The sequence below is a fragment of the Clarias gariepinus genome, chromosome 17 (genome assembly GCF_024256425.1).
Source record: "Clarias gariepinus isolate MV-2021 ecotype Netherlands chromosome 17, CGAR_prim_01v2, whole genome shotgun sequence".
Classification (NCBI taxonomy): Eukaryota; Metazoa; Chordata; class Actinopteri; order Siluriformes; family Clariidae; genus Clarias; species Clarias gariepinus.
Genome location: NC_071116.1, coordinates 1,502,843 through 1,526,891, shown reverse-complemented (window position 1 = coordinate 1,526,891; position 24,049 = coordinate 1,502,843). Strand labels below are relative to the sequence as shown.

Genomic DNA, 24,049 nt, shown 5'->3' with positions numbered 1-24,049 from the left:
ACCAAGGTGGAAATAAAAGCTTAAGCTAAAAAGGTGTCCCTGGATTAGCATTACATAATATCACTTAGAGAATTTTTTTTTCCCAAAGATAGAAGCGATTATATAAACGTTGGATAAAAGAAGAGGCAGAGGTGGAGAACAGTGGAAGATAAAAGAAAAAAGAGGCATTGCAAGGGAGCGAGGGAGGCAGAGAGAGAGAGAGAGAGAGAGAGAGAGAGAGATTTGTGATGAGTTCAAGGAAGACAGTTATGATGAATGCAGTCAGAAACAGGTCAGAGAGAGAGAGAGCGAGAGAGAGATAGAGAAGGAAGAGTGGGAGGAAAGAGAAACCAGCAGTACAAGCGCAGCTCCATCGGTGTTAGAGACACTCAGAATCCCAGTGAAGTTTGATTCCGTACCCGGGTGGAGATGGGTGTAATGTTCGGGACGTTCTCACTGCCGAGTGTACAGGTGGCTCGTTCTCACTGCAGGTCAGGTAAGAACACCTCAGCTGACTTATACCACCAACTGAAACAAAGCAAGTTACATAAAATACTTTACGTAGAAATGTCCATTTATGCGACTGGTGTGACCGTATCAGTTATGTTTCCTTTTACTTTGGAGCTTTATTGTTTTAACCATCATCTTAAACCACTAATTAAATATAATGTCAAAAAAAAAAAAAGAAGAAGAAGATATGTTCTAAGGAACACAGTTAGTTATAGACCGATCAGCCATAACTTTACATCACAATATTGTCTGGGCCCTTTAGGGCGTGACTCCGCAGGGCCTTTGGGGATGTGCTGTGGTGTCTGGCACCGGGACATTAGCGGCAGGTTCTTTGGCTTGCAGAGTGTAGATCACACTTGCCTGTCTGTTGTATCTATGCGGTATCTGTATCAATCAGATTGGGATCTGGGGAGTTTGGAGGCTGGGTTGGCGACCTTGTGTTCTCTGCCAGCTAAGCCCCTAGTCATCAGGGTGTGGTGCACTGGGAGTCCTGGTGCCTTTCTATCATGGCCAGCACTGATTTCTTTTTGTGCTTCATTGGCTTTTCTGTGGAATCAGACCATATGAGCTGGTATTTGGTCCAGTTTACTGATATATAATAGATATTCAATGTTATTCAATTTGATGCTGATGTCATGGCTAATTGATGTATTTCCTAAAATCTTAATTAATTATTAATTACCTTAAAGAGTTCCAACTCCCTTCGGCAGATCCAACTCAGAGTCCTAGAGAGAAAAAACTGACCGTGCTCTCTGGATGGGAGGAGCTTACTCTGTCTCCCATGTCAATCAATGTGATGGGTTAAAGTGTGTGATCTCATGCCCATGGAGGAGATTTTCTTTGAGTATGATACGTAGCCCTGTGACACTGCTCAAAAGGGTGTGGATGGCTGGCGTCACACGTCACAGAGGAAAATGGAAATAAAACATTTGACTGAAATACAGACATTTTATACACGCAATAACAAATACAACCTCTGCTTGAAAAAAAACTGTATCGTGGTCTTTCAAAGCAAAGTCGTTTGTACCTTTAGAAGGTATTTTCCACTTGGGAAAGTAAATGTAATGTTCCATTAGGATGAACGTGGCGTCCTGTGAATACCCGGTCCTTATGCTCTTACAATAAAGGAGCTAAAAGCAAAATATGAAAAAAACCTAATAAAGAAGTAAGAAACATAGTTAAATTAAAATAAAAATTGCTAGCGCTTTCCGAAGATGGACGTAATTGGCTAACAGAAGCTAACTCAACAAATAACTGGGAAAATTCTTCCTGAGTGCAGTCATGCAACTAAAAAAGCATTTTAACATTTTTAACTAGCATGCGGTGCTCCGGGCTCCATTCTTTTCTCTGTGGTTTAATAAACACATCTCATAACCGCCTCCTCCGAATGTATTAAGCTTACAATTGGCCCCGGGCTGCGTTTTAATGAAAAGAGACGAGATAGAGAGAAGATGAGGAGGAGGAGGAGGAGGGTGCGGAGGAGGAGGGGGAGGAGGAGAGTGAGGCTGCAAGTAGATGATAAGAGAATAAAATATTGGGAAATAAAGAGATCCTGAGTAGAGGAGGAAGAAGAGGATGAGGGGGAGGAAGTGGAAGCTGGTAGGCAGCGTGATTGACGCTGCTGCTGAACGGTGAGTCAGAAGGAGAGTGAAGTGATGAAGAGTATTATGTGAAATTTGGGGATTGAGCCAAAAGAATTACGGGCAGCCAGAAGTGTTGACAGAAGTCCTAAAGGGGTTCCTGTGTGTGTGTGTGTGTGTGTGTGTGTGTGTGTGTGTGTGTGTGTGTGGAGAAAACATATTGTCTCATCTCAGTCATACACAACATGAGTAAAGAAGGAACAAGACTGAAAAAATGGGGTTTCCTCCTGGTACTCCGGTTTCCTCCTAAAAAAAACTAAGGCATGTGCTTTGGGCTGATTGATGGTTCCGAATTCCCTATGGTACAATCGTGTGTGACACCTGGTGTTGGGTTCAGGTATCCAGTCTACACCAAGTTGCAATTTGGTAATTTGCAATTGCAAAGTGCAATTTTGGTGTTGTTGCTGGTTGTTCTAAAATAGCACAAATTAAAAGTAGCATCAGTATTCAACGCTTTCCCCAAGATATGAAACTTCTACAGACAAGTACAGAAGACATGAGCTAAGTGGGCCACTCCAAACCCCAGAACTACATCTACAGCACATGCAGTGCCTGCTTTGAGACAGACTGCTTTGAAGAGAAACCCTCCCTTATGCCTGAAATGGGACGAAAAGTAAAGAAGGAAGTACTTTTGAAAGCAGCAGCAAAGCTAGTCATGATCCCCAAGCCTGCAAAAACACAAGAACACAAAAACACACTACACCGACCACCATGAGGGAGACTCCAGTACTGGCGTTTGTTGAGGTTTGTCTGAGCTTCAGATTCAATAAACTGGTTCAAACGTTTTAGTGAAGCGACCCAGCTGGCAGTGAACATGCTAGCAAATACCGTATAGCTTAGAAACACGTTACAACCTTACTGTTATCACCAGATTAGCGACGTTTATAACGAGGTTACATCTGACATTAGGTTTAAATTCCTAATTTTCCCTTGAGTTTTCATTTAAAACATGACTTTCATCCCACAAACCGGCGGTCATCTTGTTTCTACATTAAACACGCCATCTGGATCAAGATCCCAGTCACACAGTTCATTAAATTCTTCCATTTGGATTTTGTTTGTAAAAATTAATTAGCCTGATTAATAGATCCAAATTCTTTTTTTTATTTTTATTTAATTTTCAGGATGACAGAAGATCTTTAAATTACAAAGTAGCTGAACTAGCCTGTGTGAATAATGTTCATGCTAAACGGCTATTTTTAACAACAGCTAATAGTTTTTTATTAGTAGATGTAAGTGTATTAGATATACTGTACACTATAGGATGAGTCAAAAGTTTGTACACCCTTCTAACTCCATGGTCGTTCCTGATGTTTATTTCTAAAACAATACTGAAGGCGTTTATTATCTAAAACACACAATAATCTCCTCTGAACAGTTGATATTGAGATGTATATCTGCTACTTCTGCTCTGTGAAGCTTCATAACGGCTCTAATCTGAGGTGCTGGTTGTTAATTGGTGATTTCTGAGGCTGGTGACTCTAAATGAACTTCTCCTCTGCAGTAGAGCTCAGTTTTGGTCTTCATAAGAGACAGTTTCATCATGATGGGTTTTGACACAATACTGTTCTTGCAAGAACTGTTCCAGAACAGCTGACCTTCATGTCTTAAAATAACAACTGACTGCTGCTGTTACGTCTTTACCTAACGCCATATGTACTGTATTATTTAATAAATAAAATAACAATAATAAGTACTGTTCTAGAATGTAGAAAATAAATGCCAACTTGTGTGTAAACTTTTGACTGGTGCTGTATATTTTATTTAAAAGGCATGACTTTGTTGTTTCTGACTTTTTATTTAGTTAAAACTCCTAAAGGCGGAACAGTGGTGTAGTGGTTAGCCCTGTCACCTTGCACCTCCAGGGTCTGGGTTCAATTCCCGGCAAGGCTCGATTCCTGTCTCTCATGTTCTCCACGTACTCTGGTTTCCTCCCACAGTCCAAAGATATGCAGGGTTGGATAATTGGTGTTTCCAAATTGACTGTAGTGTGTGTGTGTGTGTGTGTGTGTGTGTGTGTGTGTATGCCCTGCGATGGATGGGCATCCTGTCCAGGGTGACCCTGTTTACAGGATAAAGTGGTATAGAAGATGAGTGAGTGATTAAAACTCTTCAAATATTAGCTTAAATTAACTAGCTAGCTAATTTAAGTTTCTTAATAGTTTTTATTTACTCATTTCTTCTTTTTCTTCTTTCTTCTCATTTTCCCTTTTCTTATATTTTCTTATATCCTCTACATTTTCTTCAACTTTGTTGCACTTTTTTTTACTTTCTCTCTCTCTCTTTCTCTTCATTAGTTTCTCTTACTTTTCCTTTCTTTTCACTGTTTCTGAGTTTTTTTCTCTGTTTCTCGCTCACCTTCCATCGCTATTTCTAACTTCTTACTTTCCGTCTCTATAAACAAGAAAACACACACACACACACACTTTTATAACTAGCATAAAAATCGTGACACACAGCAGTCAATAGCATGACTCACCACTGTGTTTATATGTGTGTGTGTGTGTGTGTGTGTGTGTGTGTATACTGAGGTAGCACATAAGGAACAAAGTCAACTTACATTTTTTTTACTTGATGAAAATGTGTTCTCTTTCCCCCACATGCACACACACACACACACACACACACCATACAGTAAGTCTGAGTGTATGGAGTCTGAGTCTGAGAGAGTGAAAAATGGAGAGAGAGAAAGAAGTAAAACAAATAGAATGGAAAGAAAAGGAGTTTTAAAAAAGGGATATAGGAAGAGAACTGATGATTAGAGTAAAAGGTGGAAGGGAAGAACAAAGACAGACTATTTAAATGGAAGGAATGAACAGAAGAAGTGAACATGATGGTAAAAAGGAGAGATGGGGAAAAGAGAAAGAGGTGAGGAAGAGGGGATAAGAAAAGGAAAACAGATGAAAACGGAAACGATCGACGAGATGAAGTATAAAATAAGGGGAAGATCTGATCAAGAACCAGAAACTGGTGAACATGAAGACAGGAAAATAAGATTGCAGGAAGATGATGGAGATAAAGAAAGAAACGTGCAAAGGCGTAAGGAGGGAGGAATAAAGGGAAACATAAAAAGGAAGTAGAGATGGTATGATTGGCATGGATGGAGAAAGAGGAGTGAGAGAAAGAAAAGGGGAGTGAGGGTTTAAGGAGGGTAGGTGGAAAGAGAGTGATGAAGGGAGAGACAGAGAGAGGGAGCAGGGAAACGTGGGAGGAGGGATGTGTGGGAGGAGCGTGTGACCCATTTGGGTTCTTCAGGAGAAGAAAATTTGTGTCACCTCTCATTCATTCACTAGTAAGAGAGAGAGAGAGAGAGGGAGAGAGAGGGAGAGAGCACAGTGGATTATTTTTGAAGACGGCGGCAACATGGGAGCGGTGGTGGGCATGCTGACCATGCAGACCAAACAGAGACAGATCACCAGAGGTACCACACAGCACACACACACACACACACACACACACACAGAGGCTGTAAAATGAAATTATAAATAGTGCATGACTGAGCAAGAGAGAGAGAGAGAGAGAGAGAGAGAGAGAATTCATTTTAAAGAACCACATACACTCATCATCGCTCCATCTTAAATGATGTTAAGTGTGTGTGTGTGTGTGTGTGTGTGTGTGTGTGCCCGTGTGTACGTGAGTGGACAGTTTAACACTGCTCGTTCCCTGGCACTCTTAACATCCACATGCTCCGAGCCGCGGTTGTCATGGTGATGGGTTTCTGAGGACGAGAGTGTTAATAACAAGTGTGGATGAAGAGCGTGGAACAAACACAACACAGCACACACACAAACACTCACACACATACGCACACACCTGCAGCAAGTCACACTGCAAGTGTTAAAGATGTTAAGTACAGATTGACATATCGAGTCATCGAATCTCAGATAAAACCGGTTTAAACCTGATATTGACCTGGCCAGAGGGTAAACACTGAGAACTCGAACCCAGGATTTGGACAGAGACAATTCTAGGCAGGTGTTCGGAACTAAAATGGCCAGATTATTAGAAAATGTATATCGACTACAAACTAAGACTCGATAACTTTAATCAGCTTCTGAATTAAAGACACTTCGGAGAACAAACACATCATCGCTGTGGTTCATCTTTTATCTACTAAAGTGTGTGCGTGTGTGTGTGTGTGTGTGTGTGTGTGTGTGAAAAATGTCACACTCTCTTATATTTTGCTCTTTTGCTTAACCACATTTCACTTTCATTGTGACATTGTTTTAACAATCTTATGCAACATCACAACATTTATTTCCATTTATTTTTGTTCATTTTTGGTTGAGATTTGTGGAATACTGACCGGAGTGTAAAAAGTCTTCTCTATGACATCCTGAAGACTTTTAACTGGGTTAAGATCAGGACCCATGTGTGAAAACACTGAATGTACAGTTATCAGCTACGAATGAAGAGAAACACTCAGTGAAAATGGCAATGTACACAACGGTTGAGTCCAGATCTGAGGAGGTTAAACACAGCTCTGATTTCTGCTGGCCAGTTTTTGCTTTGTGACTTCACCAAGAGCTTAAATGATCTCAGATCTGAACAGCATGAGCCTTCCAGGATTTTTTACAGTGTTGTTCTTAACCTACTTCCATTCATTTGAACAATCTCTTTAGTTGTTGTCTTTGCTTGATGCACAAAAGTAATTCAACTCTTCTAAAACACAGTAACATCGTTTTCATGATGGGTTTAAGAACCAAGTTCCTGACTGCGTCAGTTAGAGTTAAAAGAATTGGTCCAGGTGAAACAGATTAATCCCTGCAGTAATTATCCAATCAAAGCCTGTTAAGTATTTTCTCATATAAATCCAAATGCACTTTTTTCTTATTGTTTGTTTGTTTGTTTGTGCCAGTGAATGTATGAAGCCATGCCTGAGGAATATTCATGTATTACAGAGAGAAAATCATGGTGACTAGGACATGTGTGATTATGTCTAAAGACTAAAGTCCTCATCAGGTGTTGTAATTTCATTTACCAATTTTAGCCCACCAGAAGTGCAGTACTGCTCCAGTAGAGCACATCTTAATCTCCAGATCATTAGTTTAATTAAACAGATACAGTGAAGGTATAAACTCTAATACACTCCCATTGTACTTCTTTATGAGAACAATAATTCTTATCACTTTTCTGCTCTATAATAACAGCAGGTTCATTAGCATTAAACAAATGAACAAAATAAATGTAAATGAAATGATAGGTTAACCCAAAGAACTGAAGGAACATCTGTGTTGTTCTTCCCACTTGATCTATCAGCTGAATGTAATTCTCTCTTCCTTCCTTACCTCATTTCCATTTGTTACATTTTTTCTAGCACCCTTCTCTCAGTTCCCTGCAAGTGCTAATGAAAAGAACCGATATAAATTACTTTCTTAACTTTTCGTATAAAAAGGAACTCTGTTTTTTTTCAGATGAAAGGGTTCACAAAGGTTTAATACAAAGCAACACTTGCTAAGAAGACAAACCCGTATTAATCATAAGGGATGGGAGCTGGACATAATCGGGGGTCATTTTTCTGGGTAGAGCTAATTGGTGAGGTTTTAAAATATCTTTTCCTTGAGTCATTTCTAATTGGCAAAAAAAAGGGTTAAATTATACAGCTGATGGTAAATCTCAGCTAATCCTGAAACCCGTTGAGATGCTGATCTCCTGATGGGAATAACAACCGCACATCAGTGGGACCTGACAAGAGACCCAACCGAGCGCTGGTGTGTAAAGTATCATGAGACTCTCCGTGCCGTTCCTCGTTAACGACTTCTGCGTCTGATACCCAGCTGTTGTATGCGATTATTGTTTACTGGCTGTGGATGCTGAGGGCGGTGGAGGCGTCTCTATGGTAACAGAAGCTGAGAGATGCAGATGGAGGGATTAGAATTGAGGGTGGAAACATCCAAGCGATGTGGGAAGCCAGGATTTAATGTAGGACTGGAGAAACAAACACTCTAGCTTAGACTCTCCATCTGACAGTGCGGGCTAGATGGCTTTCTTGGTCCAGTTTAGTGTAAACTTCATGGTATCAATTGAAAAGATGCAATATTATTACCATGATTAGTCTACAGCATGGGTTTGTAAGAGTTAAGAAACTTTATAACACTCAAACAGAAAAAATAATTTATTTCAGCATTTACACTTTTTTCCTAATCTATTGCCCATATTTATCAAACTATTTATAGAACAGCAACCATATTTTTATAATTGCTGTAAATTGCACTTTTGTGTCTCTGGGATTATTCAGTTAATAAACTGAAGAGTTTCATGTTTATTATAACTTGCTTGGCTTACATTAGCTCTTCATAAAAAACAGAAATCTTAAAATGAAACTATAAAATAAAATTAAAAAGAAGCATTTATGAAACACTCCATACTGTACAGTTTTAGTAAAATAATGTAGTAAAGTTTACGTGGTATTGAGTATTTTTATATAACAGCACATCTATAAGTACTTTAATCCTTTCGAGGTTAATAAGACAAAGAAAAAACACAATGTCCATCAAGTGGGACCCACTGGGGTATTGCATCAGCACCAGCTCTGTTTTACGGAATAGGTAATTAACATCTAGAAAGCAGTCAGTAATTAATGTATGCATTCAAATGACACGTGCACTGAGTGTTAATTAACTGGCATTTCTATATATATATATTTTTTTGTATTGTATGTTGGTTTTTTAAGGTCGAACTCTGAGTGTGACGTTTGTCAAAAAAAAGGATACTTCCTGCATTAACAAACAGCTTTCAGTCAGAAAATGAGACAAACAGGAAGAGACATTCAAAGCTAGCGATTAGGAACCACAAAAAGCTCTTAATAAAGTGTCCTATTGAGTGAGCAGTGAGTCAGGGTTAATTAGACTCTGCCACGTTGAATATCTGCTTAGTTCAAGCTTTAATGGACACAAAACAAGTAGGGTTTCAATTCCAGTGTGAATTTTCTCTTCACATCTCTAATTCGTGCTTTCCGATCCTTTTTCAGATGGAGAGTCATCTCTGCAGGGTATTGTGTGTGTGTGTGTGTGTGTGCGTGTGCGTGTGTGTGTGTGTGAATTTTATGATGAAACTTCATGAGCTAGTATGTTACACCATGTTGACAGCTAATCAACTTGTATATTTGAATATATATGCAGGAATAAAAAGAACACAAACTGTAAATTCCCACACAGTGTAAATGCGAAGAGGAAATATCAATAATCAAATAAACCTACAGATCTCTCTTTGTCTCTTACTCTTTCTCTCTCCCTCTCTTCTCTCTAGATAAAGTGGATGATGAGTTAGAGATGACCATGGTGTGTCATCGACCTGAAGGGCTTGATCAGCTGGAGGCGCAAACGAATTTCACCAAGCAGGAGCTGCAAGTACTCTACCGGGGTTTTAAAAATGTAAATCATGCCATTCAATGCTCATTTTTACGTTTGCTCACACTTTAAAGTGGCTCGAATAATAATTCTAGCTTCCTATATTAAATTGACTTTCTTTCTGAGGCGGTACAGTGGCATAGGGGTTGTGGCCTCGCACCTCCAGGGTTAAGGGATCAAGTCCCCGCGTTGGGTCTCTGTGTGTGGAGTTTTCATGTTCTCCCCATGCTTGGTTGGTTTCCTCTGAGTACTCTGGTTTTCCCCTAAAGTCCAAAGACATAGAGATTATTGACTTTTTGCCCATACCGTTATTAACCATAAACCCTATTCAGGGTGTACCCTGGCTCATGACCCAAGTCCCCTGGGATAGACTCCAGGTTCAGGAACCTGTACAGGATAAGCATTATAGAGAATAATTGAGTGAGGGTTTTCTGCCTCGATGTTTGTAGGACTATTTTAGTCCTACAAACAGTCCTGACCAAATTAAGGCAGTTAAGTAGGCAATTAAAATGGAGCAGTAACCATTTAAGTTGTGTGGTTTAACTGATTTTGCAATTTAATTTATTTTATTTTTGGTCAATTTGGTTAATTGAATCAATGAGTCAGTTTTCAATTTTGACTTGATTAACAATTCACAGTGTTAAATGGTGTGGAACAGTGTTTTTAAGTGATTGTAGTGTAGGTGGCCCATGTCATTTATAAAAAGTTTTTTTATGTTAAATTTAGTATGGTGTGTGTGCAGGTGTATTTTAATTTGAAAAGTGACCAGCTTTAAATGAGGTGATATTCTTCATTTATCTTAGTCTCTGGTGTTGATCAGAGTTGTGATTAAAGGTTTGGGTGGGCCGCAGAACATTTTCATATTTCAAATTGGACCACAGCCTTGTTTAGTTGTGAATGGCTGGTCTAGTATTTAGGCAATTCTTAAAAAATATAATACAGCTTTTGCAGTAAATACAAACTGCATTCATCTTCACAAAATATTCACATTTTTATGAGAGTGTCACGTCTTCTCATTCTGAGTTCATAAGTAATTGGAGCATTAATGCCACCTACTGGAATGGAGTGGGGGGCAGAAGATTTGAAAAAGAAAAGATTAGTGGTTATTAGATTTGGCTTTGTTCAAATATGACATTTAAACAATCAACAACACAGGCTTCAAAGCATTTTGCTTCCTCAGAAACTTTAACTAGTTTTAATACTTTTACATTATTATATACATTATATTTTATAAAACTTGAAATATAGAAAAATATCTGCCTGAGACAAATCAGGCAATAAACATTAGTGCTATAGAATCAAATTGAAAATCGCAATGCCCAAAAAATGAACTGAATTGAATCAGGAGTCTACCTATGATTCATAGTTCTAGTAACCATTAGGGTCATAACTAGGATCCAAATACTGATTAAATTGTTACTCGACACTCTAATTTTTAACTTCAACAAACAAGCAAGAATTTGAATTTAAAGCATGAAAGAAGGGATGCTAGAAATAAAAAAGGGAGTATGCTTCGTGATAATGCACTTCGGTTTCTATCTCAATGTCATGTAGAGAAACTTTAACCCTAAAAAATGTGAAACAGTTGAAGACAAGGTGGAATGGCTGTGCTCTGTTCATTCTGAGGAAAAAACGGAGGGCTTGGGAATGTAGGACTTTTGTTTGGTAATATGTGATTTCAGCTGAAATTAGTTTAATTTAGCTAATTCAATTTAAATCTTTACTCATAATTAGCTTACAATTATCTTATGTAGGCAAACTGAAGAACTTATACTGAGCTCAAGTTTCCACAAAGTTCAAGTAAAACCACAAATAAACATATAAAAACATTATTGATCAGGAAAGTTTCCACATGGCCACCTAAATATCAATGTTTGTAACAAGTTAATCTGAAACAGATGAGCTAATACAGTATATATCATGCCTTACATGGTTTTGTTAGCGTTCAAAGCTGGTCATCAAGGTTAAAACTCTGTATAACTATATTTTTCTTTGGAAAAAAATGAGCAGTTAAACTGTCCCTGTTGTTCTTCTTGCTAATCTGTTTGCAGCAAACTGCAGTGAATACACTTCAGAGCCATATGTCATAACGCCAGGCGATTACATGCTATAATGCACACACCCACACACACCAACAAGACATAAATGTTTGCCCACACAAGTGTGAAAAAACATTTACTCTTCCATTGTGCCTCCTTAGGAGTGTCCGAGCGGAGTAGTGAATGAGGAGACGTTTAAACACATCTACGCACAGTTCTTTCCTCATGGAGGTACAGCATCTATTCACTTTTTACTACTTTAAATTAAGTTGGTTCATTCCCAAATTACTGTAACAAGCTACAGCCACTCAGATATAATTAAGGAACTAATTATAATAGCATAATGGAAGAGTGTCTACAAGAAGACTCCCGATGAATGGGACACTTTTATAATATTTATGTCTTTGGAATTAGGACCCTTATGAGTTTTGATATATTGATTACATTTTTGTGAATTCTCTTGAAGTTTGTTTGTGATGCAAATATTGGCTTTTTCTGAGGTAAATGTTTCTGAGGGGATTATGATGTTCCCGAGATGAATTAGGCCATGACATTTTTTTCTGAGGTGAATATTAGTTTCCTTGAGGTACATGTTGCTTTTCTCTACATAAATATTATTTCTAAGATATGTTGTGATGTTCATAAGGTAAATGTAGATTGGAATATTCCTGAGGTAAATTCAATAATGAAAGATCTGAGGTAAATGTTGGTTTTCTTTACATATGGTTATGTTTCTGAGGTAAATGTTGATTCTACCAAGGTAAATATTGCCTTTTATGAGGTAAAAGTTGATGTTTCTGAGGTACATTAGTGTATAATTTTAGTTAATATCCCAACTGTGGCATTTTTCTGGCATAAATATTGTTTCTAAGGTATGTGTCCATGTTCTTGAGGTAAATGTTGACATTTTCTTGGAGTCCTTGATGGTATGAAAGATTTATCCATAGCTAGGGAAACCATTATACATGCTTGGTGACTATAATTTTAATGCTTTCCTCAAAGTTTATTTTAAAAGAGCAAAGGATGTGCTAGAAATTTTATTGAAAACTCATTAGCAAATCCTATAAGTCTTAGAGAAGTCAGGGTGATAAAAATCCGTAAGATTTTCTGCATTGATCTCCACTAAAAGTCATTTGATAGCTACTTTTTTTTTTCGCAAATACCTAAAAATCTTTCTTTTCTTTATTTCAGATGCCTCAACATATGCTCACTACCTGTTTAATGCATTTGACACAACGAATAATGGCTCCATAAAGTTTGAAGTAAAAAAAAAAACACACTCACTAATCTCTTTTTATTATTCACATTTATTTTATTTGTCTATGATTTAAATCATAATATTTTCTCTGTTAGGATTTTGTGATGGGTCTGTCCATTCTTCTGAGGGGAACAGTCCAAGAAAAACTGGAGTGGACTTTCCATCTGTACGACATTAATCGAGATGGGTTCATCAACAAAGAGGTGCGTGACAAAAATTCTATTTCTCTTACTAATGCATGTCATAACTAAGATAAAGACATTAATTTACAGTATATTGTTACTGTATATAATCTAAGAAATAACCTGAATTTAAAATGTCACAAAATATACTCCTTGGCTTCGAACCTACTTAAATTTTTTAATCATGTTGTCTTAAACAAGAAAGATGAATAGCAAAAAACTTACTGATAAACCAAATCAAGACAGCATTAGTGATATTAGCAGTGTTAGTAGTTACCTGTCTATCTTGAACTTATAAAAGTCCGATTAGAAATTTACGTGACATATTCTTTGATGCTTTTAAATCAGGAGATGACGGAGATTGTGCAGGCCATTTACGACATGATGGGGAAGTACACATATCCTGCTTTGAAAGGAGACGTGCCCAAGCAGCATGTAGATGCTTTCTTCCAGGTTTGTGTTAATCAACCTGGATAATAATACTATTATAAACACAACAACATAAACACTTGTTACATGAAATCAGTTATGTTTTATTCCACAGAAAATGGACAAAAACAAAGATGGTGTTGTGACATTGGAAGAGTTTATCCTAGCGTGCCAAGAAGTAAGTACCAGTTCTCACCAGTATCCCGAAGTTAACTCAGTTCACAGTATATGATGCTTGCAATCAGACATCACCAAACCTTGTTGTAAAGCTCAAACACACATCCATCTATGTTTGGCTTGCCAGGTCTATTATTGGAATTTATAAAGCTACAGACAATACACTGGTAAATGTTGGTGTGTAGTGCTAAATATAAGGGATTGATGGAGAATGTTGGTGTTTAATGATGAGTACAGATTTTAATGATCAGTAAAGGTGTATGATGATGAGTATAGGTGTTTGATGGTGAGTATGAGTGTTTGATGATAAATGTCGGGGTGTGATGATGTGTATAGGTGTTTGATGGTGAGTAAAGGCGTTTGATGATGAATATAGTTATTTAATGAGAGTAAATGTGTTTGATGATAAATGCTGATGTTTGATGATGAGTATAGGTGTTTAATAGTGAGTATAGGCATTTGATGATAAATATAGTTATTTGATGCTGAGTAAATATGTTTGATAATAAATGTTGGCGTTTAATGGAGAGTTCATGTGGTTTGATGCACAGTAAAGGCGTTTGATAATAAATATTGATGTTTGATGATGAATATAGGTGTTAGACAATAAACATTAGTGTAAATTGAATGAATGTTTAAACATGAATATTGGTGTTTGCAACTAGATGGAGCATAATTACAGTGGAAATCTACTGAATCAAACTGCTACTGAATTACTGTATATTTTTTAAATACTAGTGTAAGTACCTGTTGTTGACGAGTAAAGAGTTTATAGAAATAGTTAAAATGTTAAAGCTAAAAATAAGATGATCAGCATCTGACACATAACTGCTCATAACTTCCCTTTTACTCAACATTTTGATTTCATTTCTGGCACAGGTTTAACTTCAAGCAAATGCCATAGGACTGGAAAAGTTTCAATAATTTCCATTTCCTGTGTAATGCTGTGACAAAATCTGGCTGGACAGACATACAGACAACAAAGATATAATTGAATGAGCAATTTCTGATTATTGTACAGACAAAACCTTTCTTTTATTTATAAAGATAATCATTGTATTTCTTTTCTGCTTCAATTCAGGATGAAACCATGATGAGATCCATGCAGCTTTTCGAAAATGTGATGTAAGAAACACAAACACAGACAGAGAGAGCAAGAGAGAGAGTGTATCTATGAAAGACAAAACACATAGAGACAGAAGAAAGATTTATATTTATATATGCACATAATTTCTGGAATGTTTATATGTTAACATAGCTTATGTGTATGGATCAGCACTCTCGCTCTCAATACAAATTTAATAAGCTACAAACTAACACTATCACAGTGACCAGCCAATTATGATTGTGTACTGTCCAACACTCAGTGACGGCTGATGATCAGACGGACACAATGGAATCCCTCCTTGCCTGAGTAAGAGAAGAAAAGCGAGCATATGAACCCCTGCTTCTCCGTGTTGCTCTACAACTAAAAGTGGCTGTTTCAGACTTTCTTAAATGCTCAGATGTCTCCCACCATTGCTTCTCATTTTACAAACTTTTTAAATTGCTACAAAGGTCGACCTTACTGCATTTAAGCTTTGAAGCTACGACTTGAGGACTCCATCTACCTGAGAAGGATGTGAACTGCATCTCATAACAGTGACTTAGAATTCACTAAGAGTTTTGCATGTTTTAACCTTCAGTTACTTGAACGTTGGCTGATGTAATATAATATACAAGCCTGATGTGTTGATTAATGCATTAAATGATTTAATGTTTTATGTATTACAGTTGGAATTGGGTAAAAATTATATTTGGATGTCTTGCCATTTTGTGTATTCATGATAATGCTTATGGATATCCTGTGTGTCTTCTGTTTGTTCTGCTCTCTGTCTGTCTGTCTGTCTGTCTGTTTGTGTACAGAGATAAAGCGTTATGATTGGTGTGCTCAATTTCTTTTACTTAGTGACAATCCAGCTCAGTATTTTTTTTATTCATTTTCTTAGTTTACAAAAAATATAAACATGCTAAATTATTAAATTTATATTGTTACTCATAAATAATAAAAAACTGTTAATCGCCACTCAAAGAGTTATATAGTGGGAAATACAGATATGAGTAATCTTTTAATGCTGTATAATGCTTCATCTTACTCAGATGCTGAAATAAAAAATGTGAATTTCTTTAAAACAATGTCTGTTCATTTGTTACAATAATTAATTTTACTGATTCTTTAATTAATAAATAATGGTTATGTTTTTTTTATAATCCTTTCAATATATTATTATTATTATTATGTCTGGGTATTTTTTTTTTATAAATAGGGTTTGTTTATTTGTTTGTTTAAATCTTGTTTTCTAATGATAATATTATGTGCAACATTGTATAGGCAGCACGGTGACTTAGTGGTTAGCACTGTCGCATTGCACCTCCAGGGTCTGTGTTCAATTCCTGCCTCGGGTCTGTGTGCATGGAGTTTGCATGTTCTCCCTGTGTTTGGTGGATTTCCTCTGGGTAAATTCTTATGCTGTTAATTGGTCATTTTTCAGGCTGATAACTCTAAATGAACTTCTCGTCGGTGGCAGAGGTAGGTCTTCCACAGGTTTCCAGGTTTTGGTCTCGCCCTCCTGGGATGACCTTCATGAGAGCCAGTTTCATTATGGTGCTTGATGGATTTTGCAAATGTACTTGACAATACTGTTCTTGCAAGAACTATTACAGAAAGGCTGATCTCTGTGTCTTAAAATAACAACTAACTGTTGTTTATCTTGTTGTTACGTAATTACCTAATTCCAGATGTGTTATTTTATAGTTTTGAAATCCCCAGTATTGTTGTAGAATGTAAAAAATAAATCACTAAACAAAAACAAAGAAATTTGCAAGTGACCCCAAACTTTTGAACGCTAGTATATATAAAAAAGGGCCCTTCACACACTAGGATGTCATAGGGTTGGTGTCCCAGTGCTTGGGACCAAAAAAATCTACAATAAAATTATAAGAAAAAAATCAATCAGTACTGTATATTCTCCTTCTGATTTCTCCACTAGTTCCGCCTCTTTTCCCCCTTTATCATCCGCTCATTGGTCAGTCCCTAGACACGCCCATAAAGGGGGCGCATGGATGCTGCGTGACCCTCCTCGTGCTCCGTAGAGTCCTCACTCCACCGGCTCTTCACACGAGTTCCACAGCAAGCAGAGATGGACGCCGAGCAGATGGGCCCTCAGACCTTCCTCTACGGTAACCGGTCTTTATTTTTTCCTCTCAGTGTACGATACAACACCCGCGGCCTGATTCCCGGGTTTTATGTTGAAGTTAAGATTCTAATTGTTTTTACCTCAGCTAGCTAGGAGAGAACCGTTAGCTCGCGCCGAGGTCCATGCTCTTCAGCGTCTCCGAGAGTTGTATAACTCGGCAGAATTAGATTAGGTTTTAGTTAGGGGTTTAGTTTTTAAAAAAAAACGTGCACTTATACATAATACAGACTGTAACGCGTTTAGATTGGGTTTGCTGCTGTTTTTCTCCACACGCGCGCACACGTGTGACGCGATTTTCAAAATGGCGGCGGTGGTGGTGGTGTGGCCTCTGAGCTCTTTCACCTGAAATCATCTCATTTCAAATATGACAGAAATAAAGGTGTGTGTGTGGATAGCGGTGTCACGGTTACTACTTGTACATTGTGTCTATTTAGTTTATCCTAAAATGAATGACTACAAAATAAGTGATCACGATACGTAGTGCGCGTGCGCGTCTGACGTAGTCTGTGCCGAGTCTGATTTTTGTTTAATTGTGATCTGTTTATTATTATTATTTATTTATTTTTTTTACTGTTTTCGTTTTTTTTTTTCTTTCTACATTATAAATAATGTCCCAACGAGTTTCAGCTCGTGCTCGTGTCGCGAGATGGCGCACATGCGCGCGAGCACGTGGAGGTAGAACTCCACGTGTGGCGAGCTTTAGGTTCTCTAACAGCGTACTGTTGGTGCTAAAGTCTCTTATCTAGGGGGGAAGAGAATTTTCAGATAGGATCATAACACAATTTTTCGTATTACTTGATGCTTTTCATCTCCCGATCCATGCTTCTTTTTTTTTTTTTGTAAAAATGCCTACGCATTAATATTCTTTCGTATAAATTCATTTGCTAGATACAATTTTGTGCCCTTTTGATGGTATGATAAACATCATAAACAGCATTCAGATAAAACATGACAAATTTAGATTTCACATGAAGATAAAAATGCTAAATTAAGATATTGCAAGATGAATTTGACATGGTTAGACACTACTGATATTTTTCCCTTACAAAATTGGAAGCTTACACCAATTGTAGCATCAATACTCATAAAAACATAAATAACTTGTATGTTAAATGATTGTTTTTGAGTATTTTTTTTATTGAAGCAGGATCGGTCACTTCCGTTTTGCATAAACTTCAGAAGTAGCTCGTTTGGCCACACATTTTCTGTATTCTATGTATATAAAGTGTTTTGTGCTATGCTAACATGATGCTTGTGTTTAACTGTTTGTCAGGCTGCGAGCTGAAACAGGGGAAGGAAGTGACATTCAACCCTGAGGATGACGACTTTGAGCATCAGCTGTCTGTCAGGATGGTGCGTGTTTTATACTGTCGCTTCATCTGACCAGTTTGTTGTGCATACAGGAAGTGTTTAATGCATACTTTGAGTGTTGTATCTCTCCCACACACAGACGTTTTTGATGTTTACGTTTGGACAAAAATACCTTGTGCAACCTAAACCTTTAAATCGATTTTTTTTTCAGCAATACATCACGCGCATGCGACCTCAACTATACATTTATACAGTTGCTAAAACAATCGCATTACTCTGTCATAATTATGCACTAACAGTTGTGGTAACTAACAGTCATGGCAATAAATATCACTAATTCATGAAGTGTCTTTAACTTTGTTAATGAAACAAAAAATAACCAAGGAAAAACAATGCTGAATTGGAGAAAAAAAACCTGACACACAGCAACTCGCAGTAAATAATCCTCCACATCCTCTTCAGGTGTGAATCCTTCCCCACTAACCACACTCTGTCCTTGGCCCCGCCCCCTGCCAGCACCAAGTCTTCCCCTTTGATTCTGTTTTTGCTCGAGTTACTGGTGAAAAGTTTTTTCTTTTTTTTTTCTTTCTTTTTTGCTCATGAAGGTGTTTGCCTTCGCACAGTAAACTTTACACATACACATCAAAGCCCTCACAGAATCAAGTGTGATGTCATGAACAACAGTTAGACTTGTTGTTAACTAACTTGATTATTGATTATAGTTAATGACGTCAGTGCATCCCTACACACGTGCGCACAGCAAAACAAAGGATGCTTTTGATAGCGCTGCATGTGTCCTGAGATTTATCCGTTTTTATGTGAACGACTGTGAGGTTAACGTCGGTTGTTGACTTGATGGAAACTTTTAATTGTTGGAAAAAAATTAAGCTGAAGTTAATACCTGCAGGCGTGTGTCGATCCAGCCACCAAGGATGAGCTAAATGTGGTGGAAGTCGAGGGCCAGGACTCAGAGGGTCAAAAGGTCAAAGCCGTGCTGGCCACGCTGAAGCCGTCCACCATGCCAAGCGTGAGTTTTTTTTTTTTTTTTTTTTTTTTAAACCACAGTTTGTTAATCCGCTCGTCCTGTGTTTTAAAGTTGAATTGTTCTGAAACCAAATCGTGTTTCAGGTGTGCCTGGGTGGCTTTGAGATCAGCCCTCCTGTAATTTTCCGTCTGCGTACCGGATCTGGTCCAGTTCACATCAGCGGCCAGCACCTCATTAGTAAGTAGGTTTTACTTGGATAATTAAGGGGTTATGATCTGGAAGCCCCGCCCCCTTGTGCCGTGGTGACATGTCAGTCTTGATTCCGGGTGAAACTCCTTAAAGTCTGTTTTCCCAAATGCTGAAACTTTGCTCTTGTTGTAGTGATGAGCGGAGACCAGTCTTTTGATGAAGACGATGAGGAAGAGGAGGAGGAGGAGATGAAGAGCGGTGTTAAGAGAGGAGCTTCAGCTGCCACAAAACCCTCAGTGAGTGTTGAATAATGTCCCCCATTATACTCACTGTTGGTATTTGAGTATTGTTCTTTAGTCTGATATTTTTGCTTTCGTCGTCTTTAGAAAAAGATGAAGATGGAAGAGGAGGACGAAGATGACGACGAGGAAGATGACGAAGAGTGAGTGTATATAATTTGCACTTTAATCTGAGTGTGTTCTAGGTTACTTGTTTTTTTTTTTTATTCATTTTTTATTATATATATATAAAGAAAAAATATGGGTCTGGAACTTTTTTTCAGTGATGAGGAAGATGATGAAGACGAGGAGGAAAGCGAAGAGGAGACGCCTGTGAAGGTGAGTGTGTGTGAAATATAACTGTGTCTCGTCATGGTTTAAAAGGAAACTTGTGTGTGAGGTTAACGTCTGTGTTTCTGGTTCAGGCCAAGAAACCTGCAGCCAAGCCACAGACTCCCTCACAGAACGGCAAATCAAGCACGCCGGCGCCCAAACAGGTGTGTGTTTAATTAAATCTGTGGATTCTGGGTTGCGATTGGTTGACTGGGTCACGTCACCGTGTATGTGTTTAACTTTTCTATAGCGACTGCTCATTTACCGGTGACTGGCTTTAATTGTATATTCTTTTTTTTTTTTTTTTTTAAATCTTATCCAAACAGAACCAGAAGACACCAGACGTTGGCAAGAAGAATGAGAAGCAGCCACAAACGCCCAAAAGCCCGAAGACGCCCAAAACTCCCCAAACCCCCCTCGGCATCCCTGAAATCAAGGCCAAGATGATGGCAAGCGTGGAGAAGGTGCGCTTTCTAACACTGACTAGCATGTAATGTGCATGGAAATGCATTCCGCATGAACTTAGTGTTTATTTGTTTTTTTTCTTGCACAATCAGCATAAAAGTACTTTTTTTTTTTTTTTTTTTTCCCTTCATTTTCATGTATTTTATCGATGTTTATATGATTAAAAAACACTTCTAACAGTTTCCCGTGCTTGTGCACACCAGGCAGTGTTTTAACTGTAAATGAACCTCAGCCGTGTCTGATTAGGAATTCAGTTTCATACATCATCCAGTGTTTCTCAGCGATCTCCGAGAACTCGGATCCGGCTCTCTCTTTTTTTTTTTTTTTTTTTTTTTTTTTTGGAAATGCTGCAGCTCTTGAGTGTATAATAAAATATCTTTGAGGTGAATTAATCTGAATTCTAATAACCGAGCCTTAAAAAAAAAGGCGTTTTGAAGAGGGGGGAGGTAAAAGTCCACCACTTGAGGAGCGTACTTTGCAGTTCAGCTCAGGTGCAGAAATCGTTTAGCTGACGGATCTCAGCGTAATGAGAAGTGATTAAAGCTATTTATTTATCTGCGTAGATGTAATAGTCTCAGCTGTTGGCTAATTGCGGCGGTAATTAATGGAGTCAGCAGCCAACATTGACTCGCGGATGAGGCGAGACGTTATATGCGACGCAGAGTCCATGACTGTTAACCCTTAAAATCTGTTCTGATGCTTGGTGTTGCATGTCCGGGGAGGGACGGACCTTAAATACTGCAGTCTGATGGGAACAGATGTGATTTTATTTTTTGAAGGCGAGGCTAAGCATCATCTCAGCTTCGGACTGTTTGTTTGGAGTCCAGCTGTATATCGAATTATTAAACATGTAAGGGAAGCTGTGAATATTAGTTGAGCAGTTTGGGCTAGAAATGCTTTTTGTCCACTAGGTGGCTCCTGTGCACATTTCACACCACAGACCAAAGTGGGAAGATTTTTCTGATAACAAATATTTAATTAAGACAAAGGAATAAATAAGTGTAGCAGAGAAAGCTAAGTGAAATGTTTAACTTGGTCTTTTTTTGTGCCTTGAAGTTTAAAGTTTTTTTTTATTTTTTTATAAGTGTTGCCTATAAGAAGTTTCTTCTTCAGCTTAAGCTCCACCCCCTTGGTTTTTTTCTTTTCTATGTAAAGTGATGTTGAAACGTTGTATGTTTGCAGGGAGTGGCGTTGCCCAAACTTCAGCCCAAGTTTGAAAACTATGTGAAGAATGGCTTCAAAGTAACTGACGCAAAGGTATTTACTGAAGTTTAACAGCTTTAATACGCATTAAAATCAGTTGACTTTTATAGTAATGTATTGTGGAATGTGTGACTAAGTATGTGCTCCCCTCCGCAGGTGATTAGTGAGCTGTGGCAGTGGAGGCAGACGGTGAAGAACTAATCCAACATTTTACTCAGTTAAATGATGTCTTTTTTTTCTTTTCTTTTTTTAAAGTAATTATCCCTCCTGAATTGTTCTCATAATATTTGTCATTCCTTTTTAAGTTTCATTTAAGTCACTTTATTCCACCTGTCTTTGTTTTTTCTTCCAATTTGGACCTGCCGAGGCACAAAATGGTTCCGTCTCTCACACACAAGTAGCGCCAGAAGATATCGTTTGTTTTTATTTTTAACTTTTTAGTTATGTTCAGAAGCTCCCGCTAATATCTGGTTTCTCTTTGAGACGGATGTGGTTGTGTCTCTCTCATCTGTAAATTTCATCATGAGTGCAGCTAAGGGATATTCATTTCTGATTTGTTTCTGCATCATGTGTGTGTATGTGTGAGTGAGTTTGAAGCATAAATGAAGCTGCACCTGTGAATATACTGTATCATAGCGCAGGTTGGATGTTTAACTCCGAGAGAAGCTGTTCTTCTTCCACCGAGTTGGAATAAATCAGACTTGTCTGTTTGTGCTTTTGCAACAAAACACATTTTACTGAACAGGAATAAAAAGCTTTGGTTTTTGGGGAAAAAAAACCTTGGCACTGTCTCTGATTTTGTTTCTGCAGTATTATTGTACCTGCTTCAGATTCAATGTTTTCTGAACCGTTTAAAATTAAAGCTAAGGAAGTTAGTCTTGCTATATTTGGTTGAACACATCTATATATTATAGTCAGAATAAGATACTTAAGTTTTTAATAAGTTGTTTTTCTACCTAATACATCAGGTTTAAATAGTGTTTCAGCAGTAAAATATTCAGCCTGATGTTTTAATAGCTTCATCTGGGATAATCTTTACCTGTTTAAGCTTACTTGTGTTTAATTAACTCAAAGCATAATCGATGTACTAGAAGCGTAAACTTTAAATATGACCGGGTTGATTTTAATTGTGAAAATAGTTCCTCCTGCTCGCAGAATCACTTTCACACTGTGGGTCCTGGAATATGGCCCAGAAAACCACCGTGATATGTGATAAGATGGTCATTTTAGGTGGACAGCTGACCTCATTTTATTGCCACATAACGTTGCTGAGTCTTGACCTGATCAACTGAAGCAACCCCAGATCATAACACTGTCTCCAGAGGCTTGTACAGTGGACACTATGCATGATAGGTGATTCTCTTCATGTGCTTCCCTTCTTAATAGACCAGACCATGTGACCTTTTATCCATTGCTCCAAAGTCTAATCTTTATGGTTCCTTATTCATTTATGAATCTAATTCTCTATCAGCTAGTTAGCTTGCTTGCAAATCTATCTACGTTATATTCGTTCTCCCCTGACTTTTCAGTGCATCACTTAGTGTTTTCCGTTTTTCGCACCAGACAATAAAAGTTCACCTACAAGTGTTCTGTTAAAGTGGGGATGTGTATAATTAGTCTTCTGTTAGGTAGCACTACTAGCTAGCTATTAGGTGTTTCATCTGCCATGTGGATGGTCAGGGTTCCTGCTTGGGGAATACAATGCCCAAACTCCAGACACTGGATGCAGTGTCATTCCCAAGCCTGGATAAAGTGTTGCGTCAGGAAGGGCATCCGGTGTAAAACATGTGCCAAGTTGTTGTGAGGATCGCACTGTTCGCTGTGGTGACCCCTCAGCAAGAGCAGCCAAAAGACTTACAACACATCACTTGTGAACCTGGACTGTTCTAAAATAACAGTTTTTGGCTGTCAATCACAGGGCACACACACATTCATACACTACAGAAAATTTGGGAACTCCGATAAGCCTAATCTGCATGTCTTTGGACTGTGGGAGGAAACCCACCATCCACGGGAAGAACATACACGGACCCTAGTTGGGAATCGAACCTGGACCCTGGCGGTGCAAGGCCACAGTGCCGCCTATAACCTCTCTTTTTTTTATTTTCTTTCTAATTGTTTTATGAGGGCAGGGTGACTTTAAAGAAGAATGAAACTATCCTGTAAATCAGATTATCATTTCCCCTCACTTTTATTTGAAGCTACATGCTCAGGCCGGTAGGTGGAGCCAAAACACTGCAGCTCACTGGGTCATGCAGTATATTTTACTTTCCCTGGATGATGTCATCATCCCTGTGGGCCTACAGTGTGTGTGTGTGTGTGTGTTGCTCAGGGTGACTGGGGAGGTCAGAGACCTTCCTGTGTGGATTAGCCAGATCTCTGAGTGTTCATTAACGACAGCCGATAGCTGTTAAACATCTAGAGAGCTTTACGGCAGGACCGTGGACTCACCTGAGCATGATTTTAATGTTAATGTTAAATCGTTT

The 24,049-nt window shown here is 38.2% G+C and overlaps 2 protein-coding genes across 8 annotated transcripts in view; both read left to right on the top strand.

Annotated features, from left to right (window-relative positions):
- kcnip1b (Kv channel interacting protein 1 b) overlaps positions 1-15,715 on the top strand; it is a 29,054-nt gene extending 13,339 nt beyond the window's left edge. The window contains exons 1-9 of one of the 7 annotated variants that reach the window (XM_053516439.1): positions 319-475; positions 9,378-9,502; positions 11,679-11,748; positions 12,709-12,779; positions 12,871-12,978; positions 13,306-13,410; positions 13,502-13,564; positions 14,645-14,688; positions 14,931-15,715. In XM_053516439.1, the coding sequence (XP_053372414.1) occupies positions 409-475; positions 9,378-9,502; positions 11,679-11,748; positions 12,709-12,779; positions 12,871-12,978; positions 13,306-13,410; positions 13,502-13,564; positions 14,645-14,688; positions 14,931-14,940 (663 nt within the window). In that variant the 5' untranslated portion in view covers positions 319-408 and the 3' untranslated portion in view covers positions 14,941-15,715. Of the gene's footprint in view, positions 1-318; positions 476-5,439; positions 5,551-7,750; positions 7,841-9,377; positions 9,503-11,678; positions 11,749-12,708; positions 12,780-12,870; positions 12,979-13,305; positions 13,411-13,501; positions 13,565-14,644 lie in introns of those variants that run through there. The other 6 variants (XM_053516444.1, XM_053516441.1, XM_053516443.1 and 3 more) reach the window with 6 other exon arrangements.
- A 949-nt stretch (positions 15,716-16,664) lies between these two features.
- On the top strand, positions 16,665-22,359 carry npm1a (nucleophosmin 1a). The gene is made up of 11 exons (XM_053476205.1): positions 16,665-16,782; positions 18,073-18,152; positions 19,018-19,137; positions 19,239-19,332; positions 19,477-19,580; positions 19,671-19,726; positions 19,847-19,901; positions 19,988-20,059; positions 20,222-20,359; positions 21,543-21,617; positions 21,720-22,359. The coding sequence occupies exons 1-11, from the start codon at positions 16,743-16,745 to the stop codon at positions 21,762-21,764; spliced, it is 879 nt and encodes a 292-aa protein (XP_053332180.1). The 5' UTR covers positions 16,665-16,742; the 3' UTR covers positions 21,765-22,359.
- Positions 22,360-24,049: the final 1,690 nt, after the last annotated feature.

Bases quoted from the DNA above. Each gene is read 5' to 3' on its own strand.
- npm1a (XM_053476205.1), top strand. From the start codon at position 16,743: ATGGACGCCGAGCAGATGGGCCCTCAGACCTTCCTCTACG. The intron at 20,060-20,221 runs GTGTGTGTTTAA...TTATCCAAACAG, and splicing joins GCACGCCGGCGCCCAAACAG to AACCAGAAGACACCAGACGT. The intron at 21,618-21,719 runs GTATTTACTGAA...TCCCCTCCGCAG, and splicing joins TCAAAGTAACTGACGCAAAG to GTGATTAGTGAGCTGTGGCA.